The sequence below is a fragment of the Xiphophorus hellerii genome, chromosome 13 (assembly GCF_003331165.1).
Source record: "Xiphophorus hellerii strain 12219 chromosome 13, Xiphophorus_hellerii-4.1, whole genome shotgun sequence".
NCBI lineage: Eukaryota > Metazoa > Chordata > Actinopteri > Cyprinodontiformes > Poeciliidae > Xiphophorus > Xiphophorus hellerii.
Window position 1 is genome coordinate 10119400 of NC_045684.1, and position 21479 is coordinate 10140878.

The 21479-nt window shown below is 38.5% G+C and overlaps 1 protein-coding gene and 1 long non-coding RNA gene across 2 annotated transcripts; one reads left to right on the forward strand and one right to left on the reverse strand.

Moving 5' to 3' along the window:
• Window positions 1-6407: 6407 nt before the first annotated feature.
• On the forward strand, window positions 6408-15996 carry rad21b (RAD21 cohesin complex component b). Its single transcript, XM_032581600.1, has 14 exons — window positions 6408-6546; window positions 7867-8073; window positions 8880-9009; window positions 9118-9217; window positions 9889-9995; window positions 10083-10292; window positions 10381-10503; window positions 11719-11847; window positions 11940-12163; window positions 12237-12393; window positions 13605-13750; window positions 13815-14009; window positions 14092-14175; window positions 15019-15996. Exons 2-14 carry the CDS (start codon window positions 7930-7932, stop codon window positions 15208-15210), a joined length of 1941 nt encoding a protein of 646 aa, XP_032437491.1. The 5' UTR covers window positions 6408-6546; window positions 7867-7929; the 3' UTR covers window positions 15211-15996.
• LOC116731768 (uncharacterized) lies at window positions 15879-20128 on the reverse strand. The gene is made up of 2 exons (XR_004341626.1): window positions 19418-20128; window positions 15879-18466 (listed from the first exon to the last, which is right to left on the reverse strand). It is a non-coding gene; the product is annotated as an uncharacterized LOC116731768 (long non-coding RNA).
• Between the last annotated feature and the right edge of the window lie 1351 nt (window positions 20129-21479).

A 21479-nucleotide genomic window follows, 5' to 3' on the forward strand; every position in this document is an offset into this window, starting at 1 on the left:
TCTGACCTTTTCATGACAGTCTGAACAACGCAGGTCGACCCAGGCCACTCGGGTATTCCGATACGTATCCGATTCGAATGTGACCTGACATCCAGGTCGCGTTCGTCTGGACTGAACGTCACTGATCCTCGACAAACGTCACTGTTCTGCGTCCTGATGCGAGCAAGCGGGAAGAAAAACAACCATAACGGACGACAATGAGGATTAGATTGTTAATAAGCTACTCCGGCTGGACACCAACTTCAAATATGTTAGCTGTGCTCCACTGTTAGCATCCATGTTTACTTCCGCAAACACTGAGCTCTTCTTCTTCTTTTTATGGCGGTTGGCAAAACTCTGAGAACTCTGACGCTATTGCGCCCTCTACTGCGCATGCGGGACACTTTCAGGTCGTTTGCCCGTTCACACTGCAGAACACATACAGGTCGCATTTATTTTAAAGTGTTTAACGGCCACGGCAAAAAAAACCCGACTTGACAAAAAATCGAAATTGGATCACTTCAGGCTGCAGTGTGAACGCAGCTTTAGTTATTCTGCCTGCCTCCATCACTGTCCATGCAGCGGCTCTACTCTGTTCAAACGATGCATTCAGTGTTCCTCTGTTGTGTCGGATTCTTCGCTTCTGGCTCCACGGATTCCCTTCGTCAGCTTTAAGTCCTTCCCAGATAAGAAGCGGTCTCGTGGGGTTCGCTCACTGCTGACCATCCCCTTGCACCTCCAGCCCCCCAAAGCTCTCCCTCCTCAGTCTTTGGATCTCTGTGTTGAGCCCCAGCAGCGTCTGAGCCAGCTGCACGTCCTGCGAGCGCATCTCCAGCTGCACGACAACAGGCAGAGGTCAGAGTGCACCCAGGCCCAGAGCAGGCACTGTTGGATGTGTTTATTAGTGGCCAAGTAAAGATTTATTAATGCATTCGCTTAAATAAAACTAGAAACACACGTAATGAAACAAAGAAATGCATGTTTTCAAACCTTTATTTAGCCGTGGAAGAACTTAATGATCTATTTGGCAAGAGAAGTGAGGCATTTAAATAAAAAATCATTAATAAATAAATATCTTACTTGTCATTTTGATTAAATTAGAAACAAAAGTTATTTATTTTGGTTAATTAAATAAAGAAATCCACTAAACATTAAATACACATTGAACGATTTGTGTGTTTGTGACATGAAGTGAATTAAAATTGTACCGAATATTGATAAACATGTTGACTTTTCAACTGTGAGTATTCAAGTTTTATAAAAAAATTATAGCTACATATTTTTTTCTAAATTATTTATTTATTTATTGATTGATTCTTTTGTGATCAAAATCACTGATTTCGTGCTGCTGTCGTAGGAAAATTTGCTAGGAATGTTGAGACATTTGAGCTTATTTCTGTAAAAGTGACTTTTTGTTACTCGCCACAACGACTCGGACAATAACGTGACATCAGGTAGGGCTGGAAGAAGTAATACATACTGCCACCTGCTGGTGGGAGTTAGAAACGCTTAGACAAAAATGTTTCAGACCATTTTAGCAGAAATTTTAAAATAAACCCACAACAAAATGTGAGGATTTGTTGATTTTGAGTGAATTTCCTTAAAAAGCTGAAGGTATTGACTGATGTAATTTGGCGGTACACAGCTGCAAAACTGCTGTGATTTCATAAAATAATACTTTAGCACACAAATGTGATCTTAAAGGTTTTATTTATGCATCCCTCTGCAGTCCAGAGGGCCAGATGAAAAGCTGTGGCGGGCCAGAATTGGCCCCGGGGCCTCGAGTTTGACACCTTTAAGACTTTTGCTGAGGTTGATAAATGTAAGTATCAGCTGATCACCGATGTCTCAAAATTAAGAAAATCAGTGCTCATAAATCAGTGCACTCCTACTTTTTAGTCATGTTATACAGACGTAAAAAAAGAAAGATTAACAAACTTAATTTGATTACATGTAGCAAATTAACTCTTTTCTTTTCAAATTGAAATTCAGAAATACTTTATTGATCCCAAAGGGAAATTTTAAGCTCCATTTCTGTTTTCCAGTGCGCATGCTGAAAGGAAGCGTTAAATCTCACCAGTTCGGATCGGAGCCAGGTCAGAGCTCCATCTATCTGCGCCCGCCGCAGCTCCTCGTTGACCTGCTGGCTCCTCCCGATGCCGCCGCCGGCGCCGGCGCCAGCCTCCCTCTGACCCGCTCTGGACTCGGCGGTCACCCTGAAGGCGTGGATCAGTTTGTTCTTGACGTTCTCCAGGACCATGGTGGACAAGGTGTCCTCGCTGTGGCTGTCCCGCTCCATGCCTGGGTAACTTCTGCTAAACTTTCTGCAGCAGAGTGAAACCTGCTCCTTCTTCTTCAGCTCTCCTGCTGGAGTTGGAGCGTCTCCCTCTAAACTGGCTTGTTTTGCCATTGTAACTATGGAGAAACACCCTTCTCCTCGCACCTCCCTCCTCTTGGTAGCCCTAATAAGAATGGTGGAAGATCTTGAACAAAGACTATTGTTGCCTCCAGAAAGAGCTGAAAAGACCCCTCTAACCACTGCCACCCCCCACCCTTTTCCTTCCCAGCAGATCCAGCCCCCTTACAACCCCGATGTGAGAAATGTGCAGTGATAGAGCTCTCTTTCAGCTGAAAAGCCTGTGTGTAAACCTGCAGAAAATCAATCACTCCCCCCTTTCGCATCTCCCGGTAGACTTCTCTTTGCTGCATCTCCCTAAATAAGACCTGCTGTTCAGATTATAGCGGACGGACAGGTTGAGCGAGCAGCAAACACGGCCTCAGAGTTGGCTGATTCAGAGGCACAAAGACCGTCCTGCGGTGAAATATAACCAGGCCTTTTGTCCTGGAGTTAAATCCATTCCCCTCTGGGTCTGTGGGATGGTTTCTGGCAACAGTGAGCAGCTTTTCTCCGTCCTGACTCCTGGATAAAGAGGAGAAAGGCTTCCAGTGTGTCCGGCAGCAGAAAGAGAAGGCCAGAAATAAAATAGATGTTCAGTAACGTGTGAAGACAGACGACAGTGAAAGATGCACTGCAAAAACTCTAAATATTACCAAGTATTATTTCGCCTACAGCTTGGGAAAATGTCTCGTTATAAGTGAAATAATTTACCAATGGAAATAGTATTTTAAAATCAATATTACTTAAAACAAACTCCTTATCTTACTTGAAAAGTTACTTGTACATAGTTTTGTCTTATTTCAACAAGACAAAGCTTATTTTATTGACTTGAAACAAGTTCATACACTGTAAAAAAAAAAAAAAAAAAATCTTACCAACTTTTTTGGTCTAGTTTCTAGAGCAAATATCTTATTACACTTGAAATACGTCAAAACTAACTTACAAGTAATTTTTCAGTAAGATAAGGAGCTTGTTTTAACTAAATAGATCATTAATATTGATTTAAAAATACTAGTTACATTGGTAGATTATTTCGCTTAAATTGGGGGGAAAATGTCTTGTTTAAAAATAATAAAATAAGTTCTTGCTCATAAATATTTAGGAATTATTGACCTAAAACAAACTTGTATATCTTGCTAAAAAGTTACTTGTAAGTTAGTACACTTCAAATGAGACAAAACTAAGATATTTTCACAATAAAACTAGACAAAATACTTTTTAGAGTTTGTGTTTTTGCAGTGTAGGAGCTTGTTTTAAGTCAATAAAACAAACGTTGTCTTGAAATAAGACAAAACTAACTTACAAGTAACTTTTCAGCAAGATATAGAACCTTATTTTAAGTCAATTAGTCCTTAATATTAATACAAAAAGCTACCAGATCCACTGGCAGATCCTTTCACTTATTTTCCTCAAATCATAAGTGAAATAATCTTCCAGTGGATCAACTACTTTTTTCATTAAAATTAAGGAATTAGTAACTTAAAACAATCTCCCATTTCCTGCTGAAAAGTTACTTGTAAGTTAGTTTTGTCTTTTTTCATGAGTATTAAGATATTTACAGTAGAAACTGGACACGACTTGGTAAGACTGTGTTTTTACAGTGTGTTGCTCGTCAGACGTGAGCTACGGCTCTGTTTGTGTTGAGTTCTGTGAAGCGTGACAAGATGTTGGAGGGAGTGAGGTCGTCAGCTCTAAAGGTCACGGTGACACGTGACGACGATGACAGCAGCAAACCAGCCGCAAGCGACTGAGGCCGACTGAGCCTCAGATGGAGAGAAACGTCTTTCCTCTGCAGACGATTAAACGGGTCGCTGTCAGAGTCTCAGAACGATCGCTTTAAGTCCTCCCATGCATTTTAATCTAAAGACTAAGATAACCTGACTAATATTAATTAAAGGTTTTATATAATGATTTGATTAATCCATCAGATCTGCTGTGCCTTTTGAAATTCCCTGGATATACTTTAAGCTGTTTTAACACCCATATACATTAACTCCTGTATAAATTTCATAAGTTTTATTTGGAAAAAATGTTTGGGAAAGTTTCTCTTCTGATTAAAATGTGTTAATTTGTAGTTATTTTGAACTTTTTAAAATAAATAATATTAGAATGTGCACCTAACTTTAACACACATATACATTATCTATTGTTTAAATACATATTATTTTTTTAATGTTTGGAAAAGTGTTTCTTATGCTTAAAATGTGTTATTTCGTAGTCTGGGAATTTATTTTTTATATATATTTTAAAATAAAAAATGAACCAGAATGTGCATCTAACTTTACCAAAAATGCACATGACCTACTCTATACACTTTCTGCTTATTTGGTTTGATTTTTATGTTTGAAAAAATGTTTCTTCTGCTTAAAATTTTTTATTTTGTAGTTTTAAAACATATTTTTTAAAATAAAAAATACCAGAATTTGTTCCTAACTTTTAAATACGGTATAAATGTAAAGGTTTTTTTAATGTTTGGGAAAGTTTCTCTTCTGACTAAAATGTGTTATTTTGTAGTTTTGGAATTTATTTTTTATAATTCTTTTAAATAAAGCACACACGAATTTGCACCAAACTTTATATCTTTGTTTGCAAACGTCATTTTTAAACATAAAAAAAAATATGATCAGTTAATATTAATAAACACGAATTGGAACCACAGAATATTTACTTACTTACATTTATTTATATTTACACATTAAACCAGCTGAGTGAAGATGAACATTTATTCCACATTTTTGTCAGAAGTTTGAAAACTGTTTGTGTCCAGTTCACTGTGCAGAAAGATCCAATTTAACGAGGAAAAATAAATCAAGCAAATAAATTCAATGACTTTAGTTCTTAGATTTTGATCATTTTTACAATAATATTTCATATTAGCTCAGTATAAGACGTAATAAAAACTATTGTTGGTCATAAGCGTCATATTTTATTTACTGAATTACATTACTGCCCTCTAGTGGTAAAATATTTCCACTTCCATTTTAAGATTTCTTTATATTCAGTTGCATTTTTCAGTTTATACAGTAAATGTTACAGTTTGTAAAAAAAAAATGCAGAGGGTGTTATTTTTTTAAACAGCCAATTGTTCCTTTTCCCACAATTTCTATGTTCATATTTTTATACTTTGCTTCGGAACAGATTGTGTCTGGTTCCGAAATCACTTTCATGCTAGAAAATCAAGTTAATATAAGTATTTTGAGTTTTACTCACATTTTTTTTAAACATAATTACTTAGCACACAAGTGTTTCTATGCAGTCGATTGTGTTGCAGCAGCCTGAGGGGCTGCAGGGCTCACTGTTCGGTCAGCTGAGTTTGTTCAGTGTCACATGCTCGACATATTGGCTCAATAAAAGAAAAAACTTTTTATTAAAAATGATAATGGTACAAAGAACTCTGGATTTAGTCGTTATGGAGTACCTGGATAGTTTTTCCCATCAGAATGACACAAATAGAACGAGAAATGTGTTTTTGTTATCGCTAATGTCTGTCTTACAAAATATACTAATAATAATAATAATAATAAGCTGTCTTGTCCAGCCAAATAAAATTTGCCCCTTTATTTATAGCTTGACTGACAAAAACACGTACTGACATCTGGTCTAGTCAAAGTCTGAACTTAAACCTGGTTCAGATGATGTCACAAGACCATAAACAGGCTATTCACGCTACAAAAAACCCTTCAAATGTGGCAGAAATAAATAAATTCTGCAAAAAAGAGTGGATCAAACTTCATCTAGTGATGTAAAAGATATTGTTTAAAAAGGAACGGAGCTCCATCTTAAAATAATTGTCATATACAATTGAATTAAGTTCCTCAAACTTACTTTATTTACATTTGTTTCACATGACAACTCAATAAACTTAGCATATTTACTAGAATAAACCATTTTTTTCAAAAGTTGGACTAACTGTTTTCCTTTTTTCAGTGCATGTTGTTGATATTTTTGGAATAATTTTGGGGCTCATGATGGCGATCAGCATCCCTCCCTGCATCGCCCTCACATCGCTCCGCGTGCTGAGGAGGCTTCAAACCGCGTTCACGCTGCGCGACACGGAGCGCCGCCATCTTGGCTGCTCTACCTCCAGGAGGAGAGGAGAGGCGGGCTGAGACCCGCAGCAGCGACCGCACGGCGCCACGGAACCGCAGACGGACATACGATCCCGCACAGTGAGTCACGAATGTTTAATGTGAGCTGCTGGGATTTCTGTGTGACTTGTGACGCGCTCGTTTCGGGTTTTTGTCCCAGCGGATCGTCACCTGTTGGGACGCGGCGTCGACGGTTGGTGCAATTTAAATTTTGTCACGGTTGGGGGAAAAAAAAAAAAAAAAGACGCAAACGGTGCGAAAAGTCCGCAGAAATCGCGTTTATCGACACGTTGTTCATTATGTCTGATTCATTACGTCCTTAAGAGATGAACGATGATCAGCCACAGCGGTTACATCATACTGCTGCAGGTGCATCACACCTGACAGAGTATGGCAGGCGGATTTAGTATATAATCACAACACACTTCAACCTCAAATGGCCTTTCTTGATAAAACGAATGTAAAATTACTAAATTATACGGATCCGAATTAAGTCATGGTGAAGAAATGTGGAGTAACTGTACGTGGGGAAACTAAGCACACCATTGTTGGACTTAGAGGATTTAAGAAGAAACTAGTAGTTAGGTTCTGCTTTTTTAAGATTTCAGTCAGTGGTGTTCAAAGTGCGGCTCGGGGGCCAGTAGTGGCTCTTGGAGTTATTCAGTCAGGGTCTGACCACCAGTTCTTTTTAGTTTATTTAGGGCAGGATGAAATAATCTGAACAATAGAGGAGAAGCTGTTTATCGTTTCATATCCACGCTTGTTTTTTGCTTTTGAAGCAGGACCAGATTCATAAATTTGGATTTATAAAAATAAAAATGTATATTATTAAAAATATTTATTAAAAAGAATTAATATGTATAGATATTTATAAATATTTTATTTTTTAAAAATTAACTAAAGAATAAATGTGTTATTTATTTTATAAATAAAAGTCTTGTGTGCATCCTATTTACAAGAGAACCCTTTATAATAAGGCTTTTAATATTTGAATTTCTTTTGTATTTCTATTTAATTTTGCTTTGCATTGTTATGCATTTTAATTGATATGGTACACTTTTTATGTTTCTTGTGTCATTTATGATGTTGTTTTCATTTTGTTTTCAATCTAAAACAGTCTGCAACATTTGTTTAAAAATGAACTATACAAATAAAGTATTATTGCTGTTATTATTTGTGTGGGTTAAGGACCACAACTGAATATGTGAATATTTGAGGCGCTTTTGAAAAATGCTTATAACTGTTTAATATGTTGTTTGAACACAGAAAAAGGGCAAATTTTCCACGAATAATTTGGAGTTACGAATAAATGTGTAATCAGGTGAATCTGTAAAGACTGAACCTTTCAGTCAAACATGTTTGTGTTGCTCATGCATTGTTTTTCTGTCTGTTTCGTTTCAGGCCCAGCGCCTCCCTCTCCCCTTCCCCTCCCCCCTGTGCTGAGACGGCGGCGGCGCTGAGACGATGTTTTATGCCCACTTCGTTCTCAGCAAACGTGGGCCGCTGGCCAAGATCTGGCTGGCGGCCCACTGGGACAAGAAGCTGACCAAGGCTCATGTGTTTGAGTGCAACCTGGAGAGCAGCGTGGAGAGCATCATCTCACCAAAAGTGATTTATTAATTACGTCAATAATTTGTTTAAAGGAAGACTTTTGTCTGTAGTTTCAGATTTGATATAAAATTGGGTCTCAACTCGAAGTTTTACTTTAAGATAAATGTTTTCTGTCAGTCAAGTTAGCAAAATCCTCCACAATGTCAAAGTACTGATGCTGCCCCCTGGTGGCAATATGGATAAAAAATAAAATCTCAGATATTTTGTCTACCAGATCTGATTTTAATTTTAAAAAATTATTGCTTATTGATTTCTAAAAAAAAAAAAAAAAAGAATGGCAGAAAATATCTTCAGTAAGTGGCTTTTATTTCAATCGTCCCTTTTGTGAGTTGCAACACTGAGCATTAGGGTTTAATTATGAGAATATAGTCATATAGTAGCAGAATTTTAAATTACAAAATTAAATGAGAAAGCTTGGATAATCAATATTTTTTTATTTTCCATGTTGGAGAATAAAAAAATCTCTTAAAATCTCTTAAAATTTCTACTTAATTCTCCCAATATTACTTTATTCTGGTAATATTAACAGTTTGTTCTTGTATTATTTTGACTTTATTCTTATATTACTACAAACATCACTGAGTTATTGGTGGAAAACAAAATCCATATTTTCCAAAAATTACATTTTCAAAAAACAAAAATCTGAAACCAATTTATCCCCCAGGTCTAGTTTGAGGTTGGTTTTGATAACATTATGAATGAAAACATTTGAAAACTGCTTCTTGTTTATGCTAACATGATGTTTGCCTGTTTATAAAAGGTTTTTCTTTCTTTTATTTATTATTTTGGGGGGGTTTTCTCAGGTGAAGATGGCTTTACGGACGTCGGGACACCTGCTGCTGGGTGTGGTGAGGATCTACCACAGAAAGGCAAAGTACCTGCTGGCTGACTGTAACGAGGCCTTCATCAAGATCAAGATGGCGTTCAGACCAGGTACGCCATCTTGTGTTACCATCGGTTTCCTGCTTTAACTTCACAGCTTCGGGTGCTGCGTAACATCGGCTGTCACATATTAAAACTTTGGGTTTTATTGGTTTGTAGGAGTCGTGGATCTTCCAGAGGAGAACAGAGAAGCAGCCTACAACGCGATCACGCTACCGGAGGAATTTCACGACTTCGACCAGCCGCTACCGGACCTAGAGTGAGTCCGCCGGGTTCTAGGATAGGATCATCCATCCATCGGTCAGTCTGCCCATCCATCCATATATATATATATATATATATATATTGGTTTGTCCATCCATCTTTCCGTCCATTCTACCATCCTCCAATCCATCCATCTATTGGTTTGGCTTTCTTCCTTCCTTCCATCCATCCGTTTGTCAATCCATCCATCCATTGGTTGTCCACCCGTTCATCTATCTGTCCGTCCGTCTGTCCATCCATCCATCCATCCATCCACTAATCCATTCAACCATCATTTTATCCACCCGTTCATCCATCCATCCCACCGTCCATCCCACCGTCCACTAATCCATCTGTCCACCCATCCGTCTGTCCATCCATCCATCGATCTGTTTGTCAATCCATCCATCTGTCTATGAATCCGTCCATCGTTCGTTCCCTCCATCCATTAACCCATCCATCCATGATGCACTAATGAAAGACCAGCAAAACCCCCCCTAATTTTTTATTGTTAATTTTGCAATAAATTTCTTGTATTGATAAAGAGTGCAGGACAATCTTGAACTATGATTAGAAACAAGAGAGTCTAATTTAAAAGCCCAACATTAAAGTGTCTCAGTGCCTGTAAGTTTCTGCTTCTTAAAAAAAAGGTGGCAACAGGAATGTTTGATGATGCGTTTTCAACAGTGACATCGATGTGGCTCAGCAGTTCAACCTGAACCAGAGCAGAGTGGAAGAAATCACCATGAGAGAGGAGGTGGGCAACCTCACGCTGCTGCAAGACAACGACTTTGGTACGCGCTTTCATTTTCAGACCAGTCAGAGACACACCCGAAGACGGGAGGGGGTGATTGATGGCGTTGAGTTTTTCTGTCTTGCAGCTGACTTTGGCATGGATGATCGTGAGATGATGCGAGAGGAGAGCGCGTTTGAAGTGGACATCATGGGTTCGTCGGCCTCCAACCTGCTGCTGGAGGCAGAGGGCGGAGCTAATCAGATGGCGGACAAGTCCAATCACCTGGAGTACGACGAGCAGTACAAGGACGACTTTGGAGACAATCCCATGGAGAGCAACGAGGGCGGGATGCTTGGTACTAAAGCAGCGAATCCTTAGTAGATTATATTATTTGTCTTATAAAAAGTATTGAAAGTATTATTTATATTTGTATTTTCATGTAGTTGACAAGTTGCTAAGCAACGAGGATGGAGGTGGCATATTTGACGACCCTCCTGCCATCAGTGAGGGCGTGATGATGCCTCAGGACCACGGGGAGGATGAGGATGACTTTGATGCCCTCTCAGGTCCGTTTCACAAACAGAACCTCACTCACAGACGTTTTCATCCTGACATTTTAACTTGAGGAAGTTTACAGCCTAATCTTAACTTTTCAGTTTCTAATATTTGGTCACAATGAGAAGACGTATGCTGGGAGTAGTTGATGCTTTCAAGCCTGAGAGTAACTGGGGGAACTGTCAAACAAGGTGGTGGTAGCATTATGCTGAGGGGTTTTTTATTTTTTGCTGGGACCACTCAGGCACCAATGGGACCAGACCATAAAAAACAAATATATATATATATTTTTTTAAATTCAATATTATATATGTATTTTCTAAAGAAATAAGAAAAGAATTACATATACACATTAGGAATGCACAGATATGAAAGTCTGGGCCAATACTGATATCCAATATCAATATTACTGTGATGATATTTAGAGATATTATATATATTTCTCTTATGTATACAAATTTGGGGAAAAAACACTAGGCAACAAGATGGAAATAAATACTGGAAATAAATACCGGCCCAGTTTTATTTATAAAATTATACATATGTATGTATAATTATATACATACATACGTAACTATTGTTTCAAGATGGGCCAGGTCCCTTTCTGGCCCCCCTTGGGTGCGCCACTGCCTCTGCCTTAAATAGAAAAACTACTATGAAAGACCTCAACTCCACTGAAGAGAAATTCTGAAAGATTCCAAAAAGTGGGCGGAGCCAGGATACACTGAGGGGCGTGGCCAAATGTTGGGATGATGAGTGAGACTTTGGTCAAGTCAAAACACTTAGTGACTTTGTTGCTATATTTAGCAACTTTTTAGAGAACTATAGCGACTTTCTGTTTTTGTTTTTAAAACGACTAGCGACAAATCTAGCAACTTGTTTTCTCTTTTTGGAGACTTAAAGATTGCATCCCTAAGGATAAATTTATACTGTTTCTCTGCAGAATAAAAAAGAGTTGATGTGCAGTTTAGTTTAATGGAAATCCAACAATATGAAACAAACTCCGGCAGTTCAGTCAAGAGGAGAAATGTGTTTGAAATTGAGAAAATTCACCATTAAGTCAAATACCGACCCTCAATTTTTCATTTTAGAAAATCAATTAAAGCTGTACTGGAGAATAATCCTGGCATAATGAAAAAAATGCTTAAAAAACCAACAAATGATTAGAATAAGTCTATGTTGACTGTAACTGTATGCAAACCAGCTGCGTCTGGTCTCATTGTCAGCGGGAGCCCCGGACAGTCCGGACTCCGGCCCAACAGAACCGGCCCCCGCCATGACGGACCAGCAGGAACAAACGGCTCTAACTCACAACGAGGAGGAAACCTTCGCCCTGGAGCCCATCGACATCACAGGTGAAATTAAAAACAAGCGTTGAATGTTGCTCCCTGTGCTGCAGACCCAGTCTAGAGTCGGGTAACGTCGGGTTTCCAATCGGTTTCTGCAGTGAAGGAGACCAAGGCGAAGCGAAAAAGGAAGCTGATCGTGGACAGCGTGAAGGAGCTGGACAGTAAAACTATCCGAGCGCAGCTTTCCGACTACTCTGACATCGTCACAACCCTGGATTTGGCTCCTCCCACCAAAAAGCTGATGATGTGGAAGGAGACCGGAGGAGTGGAGAAGCTCTTCTCCCTCCCGGCTCAGCCGCTCTGGAACGCCCGGCTGCTGAAGGTACAGGACGACAACTCCAGGACGGTCAACTTTCAGAGGCGTTTTTTCTTTTAAAACGCCATCTTTACTCTAGATGTTTACAAGATGTCTGACGCCGCTGGTCCCGGACGAGCTGAGGAAGAGGAGGAAGGGCGGGGAGGCAGACAGCCTGGATGAGTTCCTGAAGGATCTGGAGAACCCGGAGGTGCCGAGGGAGGAAGCAGCAGCTCATCAGCAGAGAGACATCATGGGTAGGAAACTGGATTTTAACACTTTCAGTTTGTTTCTGGGTCATTGGGAACAAGCAGAGGCGGGTAGAGAACGCAAACGTTATACTCAAGTAAAAGTAGCACAACTTCAACATACTTTTACAAAGTAGCCGTCCAAGAAATTACTCAAGTTAGAGTAAAAAGGTATTTCATAAAAGTACCGAGTAACGACAACCTAGAGTTGGGTCATACTAAGAAAAATAAAAAACTAAATTACAAGAACAAAGTTGTACGAGAATCAAGTCATAATATTACAAATATAACTTTATTCTCATATTATTTTTGGCTTTATTGCCATATGACTTTATTCTTATATTATTATGAGTTTAATTTTGTACTTTTATTTTTTACCGTGGCCCTAATACTTCGTCGTAAGTAACTAACAAACCATCAGCCATTTAGTATTTAAAAATTACATCATCAGATGGACCAAAATAGAAAGTTATATTGAAATTCTGGTATCTCAAAGACCAAAATGAAAATAATTCATAAGAATTACAGAGTAACAAAATCAGGCAAAAATAAAAACAATTCCCTAATCAGTTTCTTTCAATATAAAACTCATGAAAATGTAACAAAAACTGCAGGTTTCTGTCTGGTGAATTTTTTGTTCTTCATTCAGTATCCAGAAATTTTACTCAGGTAAGAGTAGCGATACTTCATAATAAAGTTATTCAGGTAAAAGTCAAAAGATCAGTGTAGTAAAACTACTTACAAGAGTTTTTTCCCCCATAAAGTTACTTAAGTAAATGTAGCTACATACTAACTACAACAAAGTACTGGTAAGAAAAAGTCATATGGGCATAAAGTCAAAATAATACGAGAATAATGTCATAATATTATGAAGCTAAAGTCATAATATTACAAGAATAAAGTTTTAATATTATGAATAAAGTTGAAATATTATGAAATTAAAGTTGAAATAAGATGAGAATAAAGTCACAATAATATGAAAATAAAGTCGTAATAATATGACTTTATTCTCGTAATATTTTTCTTAGCGTGGTCCTAACCAACCAACTGTGGAACAATTTTTATTTATTTTTTTGCTCTTTGTGTGAAATGCTGCTTGGATTATAGTTTCAGTTCTTAAAAATACTAAAAAAAAGATAAAATGGACAATGCTAATTCTTCCCAAAGCAAGAATAAAGCATTTCCCCCTCTGTTTCTGATTAAATTTGGCCTCCGCCCAGACCAGACCATCACGGAGGAGGCCAACGCGTTGCAGACCTTGGCGGTGGAGGGCAGCAGGACGACGCTGGACGAAGCCGCCATGCCTCCACCGTCTTCTCAAAGAGGCCTGAAGCGCAAATCCCAGGACTCAGATCCATCCCTCCCTGTACGTTCACTCTGGTTTTTGCTCGTTGCAACTGGTCTGCCTCCTCTGATCCTCCTAAATCCAGACAGGAAACCTGGACGAGCAGCAGCAGCAGCACATGCAGCAGCAGGGACCAGACGCCGCTGCCTCTCAGCAACTGGAAGCCGCCGCGTTGAATTTACTCCCTGAGGACGCCGCCGCTAACATCAGCCAGCTAATAGAGCTGGACTTACTCGCCGACAAGGACAAGAAGAAGAACGACGACGACTCTGATGAAGAGGTGACAAAAAAAAGGTTTTATTTACGTCTCTCTAGTTTGTCGCTTGGATTTAATGTTGTAAAAAATGGTCATGTTGCGACAGGAGGAGGAGGCGCAGGGAGGAGAGCAAGACCAGGAGGAGAGGAGGTGGAACAAGAGAACTCAGCAGATGCTTCACGGCCTGCAGGTACAAAACATGCAGCACCAGTTAAAAATCGTTTTTTATCATCTACCTTAACAAATAAGATACTTTTATCTACAATGGCAATGTTACGGCCACTCTAGATAGAAAATAAAAACAAACAGAGGAGTAAATTTATGCCAAAAATATCAAATTTACTAGAAAAAAAACATGGAGATTTCCAAGTTTGAAAAGTTAAAAATTTTCAAAAAATTTTTTTTTACATTTCTGAGTTTTAAAAGTTAAACATTTTCGTTTTTCCAACTTTTTCAAAACATTTTCTGAGATTAATCTAAAACCTTTAACATTTTTTTCATGACTTTCCAAACTCAGAATTTTCGAAATTCTTTTGAAAGGTTTTCTAAGATTAATCTAAAAAAAAACAACAATCTCTTGCAGATTTTCAACATTTCAAGCTCAGAAATGTTTTTCTTTTCTTTTTTTTAGGAAGACCAAATTAAAATAAATTTTTTTTTGTTTTTTGACAGAAATATACTCCTTTTTTTTTTTATTTACAGTGACCCAAATACGCCGTCATATTACTCCACTTCTACATTTTTTGAACCAGAACCCAGACCAAAAATACTTTGCAAGATTTTGTGTTTTTGCAGTGAAGCCAGGGATTCTGACCCTTTCTCCTGATAATTTTTTATTTGACCATTTGGTACATTCTGTGAAGCAAACCCTGAACATTCAGGTAATCTTTACGTGTGGAAACAGAAAAAAAACACGGCAATGATGTCACGTGAAAAGTAACTCCCAAAGATGTTTCACCCATCATATCCCAATAAACATGGAGGCCAGTTAATAGGCAGTGTGACGGCAGTTTTTACTCTCTTTACGTCACAGAGGGTGATGGCCAAAACTGGAGCCCAGTCGGTCAGCCTGTTGGACCTGTGTAGGAACAACAACAGAAAGCAGGCGGCGGCCAAGTTCTACAGCTTCCTGGTTCTGAAGAAGCAGCAGGCGGTGGAGCTGGTCCAGGAGGAGCCGTACAGCGACATCGTTGCAACGGCGGGACCTCGTTTCCACGTCATCTAGAACGAGGCTTCCAGAACAGCAACTTAAAAAGAAAAACTCTGCTTTGATGGCCATGTCTGTTTTCATTTCACTACAGTCTTACTGATTTGTTGTTTTATTTATGTTTAATTTCTGCAAGCAGAAGTGGAGAAAAATATCCAAAGAGTATTTGCTTTAAAAATTATATATATAAACCAGAAAAGTATATTAAAATGAACTTATTTTGAACTTATCACACTTCACCATCAGTCTGTGATCGTCTAGCTGTCAGAAACTGCTAATTGTTGTAATCCTGTGTGCACAGAATGCAACGTACACATAAGTTTTGTATTTGTCTTCAGAATACCACAGAATAGTAACAAAACTTTGTTATGGGTAATGAAAACATGACTTGACTGGAACACCTGCATGCCGTCTCCAGAAATGAATTTCGTGCTGCTTTAGGGTTTCATCCCTTTACCTTCTACGGACGATAATTTAGCAGCCTTGCTAATTCAGTGTTCTGCTGTATTATCAGGCAGTGTTGTTTGTATGCAAGATATAACTTCTTTTATACGTGAAAGTAGATTTAATATTTACTCTAAAAAGAAAACAAAATGGAGCAGATATTTAGTGACTTGACCATGAAGCAGATCACCAAATTTCTGCTTCCCATTCAGTTAAATCAGCATAATCTACTGTTTTTTTTAGATGCACTTCCTCCACTCCAGCTGACTATATCAATGTCTGAACATGTTGTGTATTTTAAAATGTAAATCTGTAATTTCATTTTGTAAAAATGCAAAGACAAATCAAAGTGCTGCAGGTGTTGTCTAGAAGGTCTGTAAGTCAGACTGGTTTATGAGCTACAAAAGAAAAAGATTTTTCAAAATAAAAACAAGAACAGTGTGAAAAATTACAAAGTCCAATTTATTCTCTGATTGGAAAAGAAAACATTTGTTATCAATGGATTTATATTAGAAAATATGAAGTTAAAAAGGTTTATGGAACGAACTATTCCACTATCAATCCAGTTTCCTAACCATTAATTTGTGGTCCGTCCAATCATTCTGGCATTTAAAGGAGAGAAAATATGCAAAACTAAAATTGTTTTACTTCTATTTCGATCTCAGCTACTTTTAAAAGCAGCCCAATCACTTAAAAAGAACATGGTGCCATTTTTGGGGGCAATAAGTTAACGTTTTAGGTGTCTGGAAAACCCAACAGGTGTTCTGACCATCTGTGCTACCTCGTCAGATTTTCCTACCGTAGCACGAATAGATGGCTGTGTCTGTCTGTCTATCGGTGCTACCCGTCTTAAAACTTCTGCCGTCATGTTTGCAAACCAAAAGCTACAGCAGGCTCTGTTAATGTTAAATATTATCGTTGGATAACATTCTTTGTGTGACGAGACTGAAAGCTTAGGAGTTAGCTTAGCATAGGAACAATTTATATACACGAGAAAAACACAAAAATATCACTTCATCAGAATATCCTATCCATCTAAAATGAAAAGCTATCACAGATGTTTGCCCCAATGCTTTTATGAGAATATCCTACCTTTTAAAAAATATTCTAAATACAGAGGTATTTGTAAGAATGAAACAGTATCAGTCGGGTGAAGCAGGTTTTTATTAAAATTAAATTAAACACAGACATCTACAAATCCATATCACCGCAAGCTCTTTTTTGTGCATTAATACATTGTATCGCCAACAACATGCTCTAGTTGGCACACGGGTATTGAATCTGTTGTTTTCCAGGTTTCTTTATTTAGGACGACTTTTGACAGACAAGATCTGAGAGCAACAATGAGCATCTCCATTAATTAACAGCCATTACAATAACAGCACTGAATTCTCTTTGACCTGCTTCAAAATAAATATTTACAACTTGCCACAAACAAATTATTCACTTCTAGAAGCACTGTACTGTAAGTGCTTAGCTTACTCAAACTAACAAATATTTTATTTATTTCAAACAGATTTTTTAAAACAAGCAAAAAAAAACCATGCATACATAACCAAGATCAAAATAATTAGCTTACCACTCCTGTTTGAAAAGGAGTAGGAAGAACACTTATTTAATCCTATCCTTTATCTAAAGTTAATGACTTACTTACAATGCCCTAATTATAAAAAAATTGTAATTAAAACCATATTATAATATTCATGTTCCTGTTCAACATACTGTGCTAAAGTGCCAACAAATAAACTATATTACATAGAAAAAATTATAAACCAATTCATAAGAGAAGAAAAATCTAGAAAAACGTAATAGACAATTTAGAAACAAGAGACAATTTAGAAACTCTGATGTTTAGCATTTAATATCCAGGATATTTAACATTGTCCCCGATTTTTTATTTAATTAAAGATAATGCTTAACATTATCCTTGGTGTTTTACATTATTACCAAGGTTCATCAGATGTCAAATTTCATCTCCAGAAAAGTTTCCTTTTGCGTTAAACATTGGAGATAAAGTACAACATTAAAGACACAGTAAACATCAGCTATGACCTTAAACATCAAGGACAATGTTAAGCAATGGAGACAAAATAAATTGGAGATGTTAAACATCTTGGACAACTAAACATTGGGGATGACGTTGTCCCCAATGTTTAATAGTCTCTTTTTCTGTCATCTCAAAGGAATCTTCATGTCGAAGACAAACTCCCAGGATTTTCTGGTTTCATTAATTTTATTTTAACAGATTGCGAGAACATCCCTGTAAAGAAATCAAAATGGTCACGTAATTCCTAGGATAAAGGGAACCAGGATGGATGGATGGATGAAGGGAACCAGGATGGATGGATGGATGGATGAAGGGAACCAGGATGGATGAAGAGAACCAGGTCTGGATGGATGGATGGATGGATGGATGGATAAAGGGAACCAGGATGGATGAAGGGAAGCAGGAATGGATGGATGGATGAAGGGAACCAGGTCTGGATGGATGAAGGGAACCAGGTCTGGATGGATGGAGTTCATCTGGGTCTGAAAGCAGCTTCTCATCAGGACGGTATAGTTAAATCCTCATTTTCTTCTCTCAGATCTGCCAGCAGGAGAAGCTCGCTGCGTCTCCTCTCCTCCAGCGTCCATCAGGTCAGTGTGACGTAGCGACTCAAACTCAACAGGTGAAGCCGGTTTCAGGCTGTTTGATCTCAAATCTCCCCACCAATGGCGCCTCAGATGAGCGAGTCGTAGCGACACACCGCCGACCCGTTGGGCTCACTACTGACGGTAGCGGAGTCCGAGTCCATCAAGCTGCTGTGGGACACCTGATGAAACTCTCCCACTGCTTAGACACAAATAAAGAGGAGAAACATAATTGTTATTTTATTTTTGAATTATTTTCATCAACATTTAAAATAAAAGCCCAATTGAGACGAAAGAAGCTGCTGAGTGGAGGAATGAAGGGAAGAAGTTCTCTTCTTCTTCTGGTCCCAACAGGAAAAAGACACTTGCATTTATTTTGGACATTTAAAATATCTTCCGGTTCTAGTATTAAATGTTCATTAGAATTGAAAGTTTATTGATCTTTGAGAATGTGTTTCTGAATCATTATGCCATAGCTACTATATTAGTTGACAATGGTTTTAAAACAATAAAATCGTTTATGGTAATAACTTCTGGGACAATTTATTGTCTGGCAAAATTTAAGTCGACTGTCTCAGTAAGTTTTGGTGGATGATAAATTGTCCAAGAAGTTATTGCCATAAATGTTAATGAGACCATTTTCATCTAGTACAATGGCTATAGCATAATACTGCAAGAACACATTCTCTAAGATCAATAAACTTTAAAAACCCAACTGAGAAGAAAGAAGCTGCTAAGTGGAGAACCAAAGGGAAGGAGTCCTTTTCATTCTCAAATTCTAATGAATATTTAACACTGGAACTGGAAGACATTTAAAATATCCTAAACTACAAAATAAAAGGAATTATAAAGTTTCTGGTTTCAACTAAACCTTTTTTTTTTTTTATAATTTTGTTTACAAAACACCAGACTGAAGACTTTATTCATCTAGTGGAAGAAACAGAGAAACAAATCATGCAAATGGAATTGAGGAGGGGAAGGTGACAACAGGACAGGTGCAGGTTCCAAGTCAAACCCTTTAACGACTCGAGAATGAAATCACTTCTCAAAAACTCACTTTTAAATAAACAGCAAAATACCTGCAGCATTTCTTAAGAAAGATTGCTAAGAAAGTTTCAAGTCAAAATGGAGAACAATCAGGAAGCGTCACCTGGGAAAGCTGTCAGGGTTTCCTCCAGAAAACCTGCTGAGCCCGGTGGAAGAGCTGCTGGGCTCGTCCATCAGCGGTCCATCAGCGTGTTTGGGTTAAAAAATGTCCAGTTACAGAAAGTCTGAGGTGCAGGATCAGGCATCAACACTCAGAAATTACAGCGTGTGAAGCCAACTGATGGGACGGCACAACTGGTTCACAACTCCTCAGTCAGTTCAATGTCTCAACTATAAACCTTTACTTTAATCTGTCTTTACCATCAGATTAAAGCCATTGGTGGAGAAAAATCCCCATTTAAAATAATAATTCATAGCTTGTGGGGGGAAAATAAAGCCTGGTGGCCCACCAGGCTGATGAAACACAGAGAAACTCTAACTTCTGTCTATAGCTCTGGTTGTAAGGGGAACCCTGTCTATGTCATCATCTCTAAATAGGAACATTCTGTGTTTATATTTCTAAGTGATCTTTGGGCTGCTCTTGGTCCGATCCCTCACCTAGGACCCGTTTGCCCCGGCAGACCCGACCCAAATAGAGGCATGAAGCCTCTGACAGCTCCTAGGATCACTGGGACACTCAAACCCCTCCACCACGATAAGGTGGCAGCCCACGGAGGGGAAAAACAAAGACAGAAACAGTTCCATTCTCTGACCTGAACTGATCTGGAGAGAGGCCAGAAGGTGGCGCTCTGGTGTTTCTAACTAAACATGAAGTTTAGTTAGGAACACAAATTTTTCTAACTAAAAAATGTAGTTAGAAACTAAGCTCTTTGTTTTCTCAGTTGTTTTTCTCTCCACAGAATCTACACCTGGTCTGGCGTTGACTAGCTGTGGTTGCTTCCTGGAAAAGGTCATCGGCTGACATAATGCTGCCATCACCTAACTGTTCTCCCTCTCCTTTTCATTTCCTCGAACATGGAAAGTTCTCCTGGATCAGTTGACCTGATGTTGTGTCTCTGCTCTGTCTTCTCTCAGGTCCAGTTGGTCCTGGCAGATGGCTGCTGGTACTGAGCCCAGTTCTGGTTCTGCTGTTGGTTTGCTCCTGGTAGGGGGGAGTTCTTCTTCTCCCCTGTTGCTACATGCATGCTCTGTATGAGGGACTGCTGTAAAGTCAAAGACTCAACACAAGCGATTTGCTGTTGCCCCCTGCTGGTCAGGGGGAGTGAATGCTGTAAGTAATGACTCCATACAATCTGCTGGGTTTCGTTTGGTACAAACTTTTTAAACTACTTTAAAATTAAATGAACCTAATGAATTGATAACTTCGATCAATAGTAATCTGACTAAATTGAAATGACCTTTTGTAAAATGCCTTGACAACAACATTGATGTGAATTAACGTTATAATAAGTTTTGAACGTTTTGATATCTACTTTTGGGGTTTTGAACTTTTTGTTATCTACTTTTGGGGTTTTGAACATTTTATCTATTTTGGGGGTTTTGAACTTTCTTGTATTGGTTATTGGGGTTTTTGTTTGTTGTTTTTTTATATTGTTTATTGGTGGGGCTTATTTGTTAGTTTGAAAGTTCAATTTTATATATTGTCAATTCACAACAAATGTCATCTGAAGGCACTGTAAAGTAATTTTAGCTCAATCACATGTACTCCAATTGCTAGTACAATAAGCTCAGTTGATTAAAGTAGTTTAAAAAGTTTGTACCAAACGAAACCCAGCAGATTGTATGGAATCATTACTTACAGCATGAACTCCCCCTGACCAGCAGGGGGCGACGGCAAATCGCTTGTGTTGAGTTGTTGACTTTACAGCAGTCCCTCCTACAGAGCATGCATGTAGTGACAGGGGTGAAGAAGAACTCCCCCCCTACCAGGAGCAAACCAACAGCAGAACCAGAACTGGGCTCAGTACCAACAGCCATCTGCCAGGACCAACTGGACCTGAGAGAAGACAGAGCAGAGACACAACAACAGGTCAACTGATCCAGGAGAACTTTCCATGTTCGTGGAAATGAAAAGGAGAGGGAGAACAGTTAGGTGATGGCAGCATCATGTCAGCCGATGCCCTTTTCCAGGAAGCAACCACAGCTAGTCAACGCCAGACCAGGTG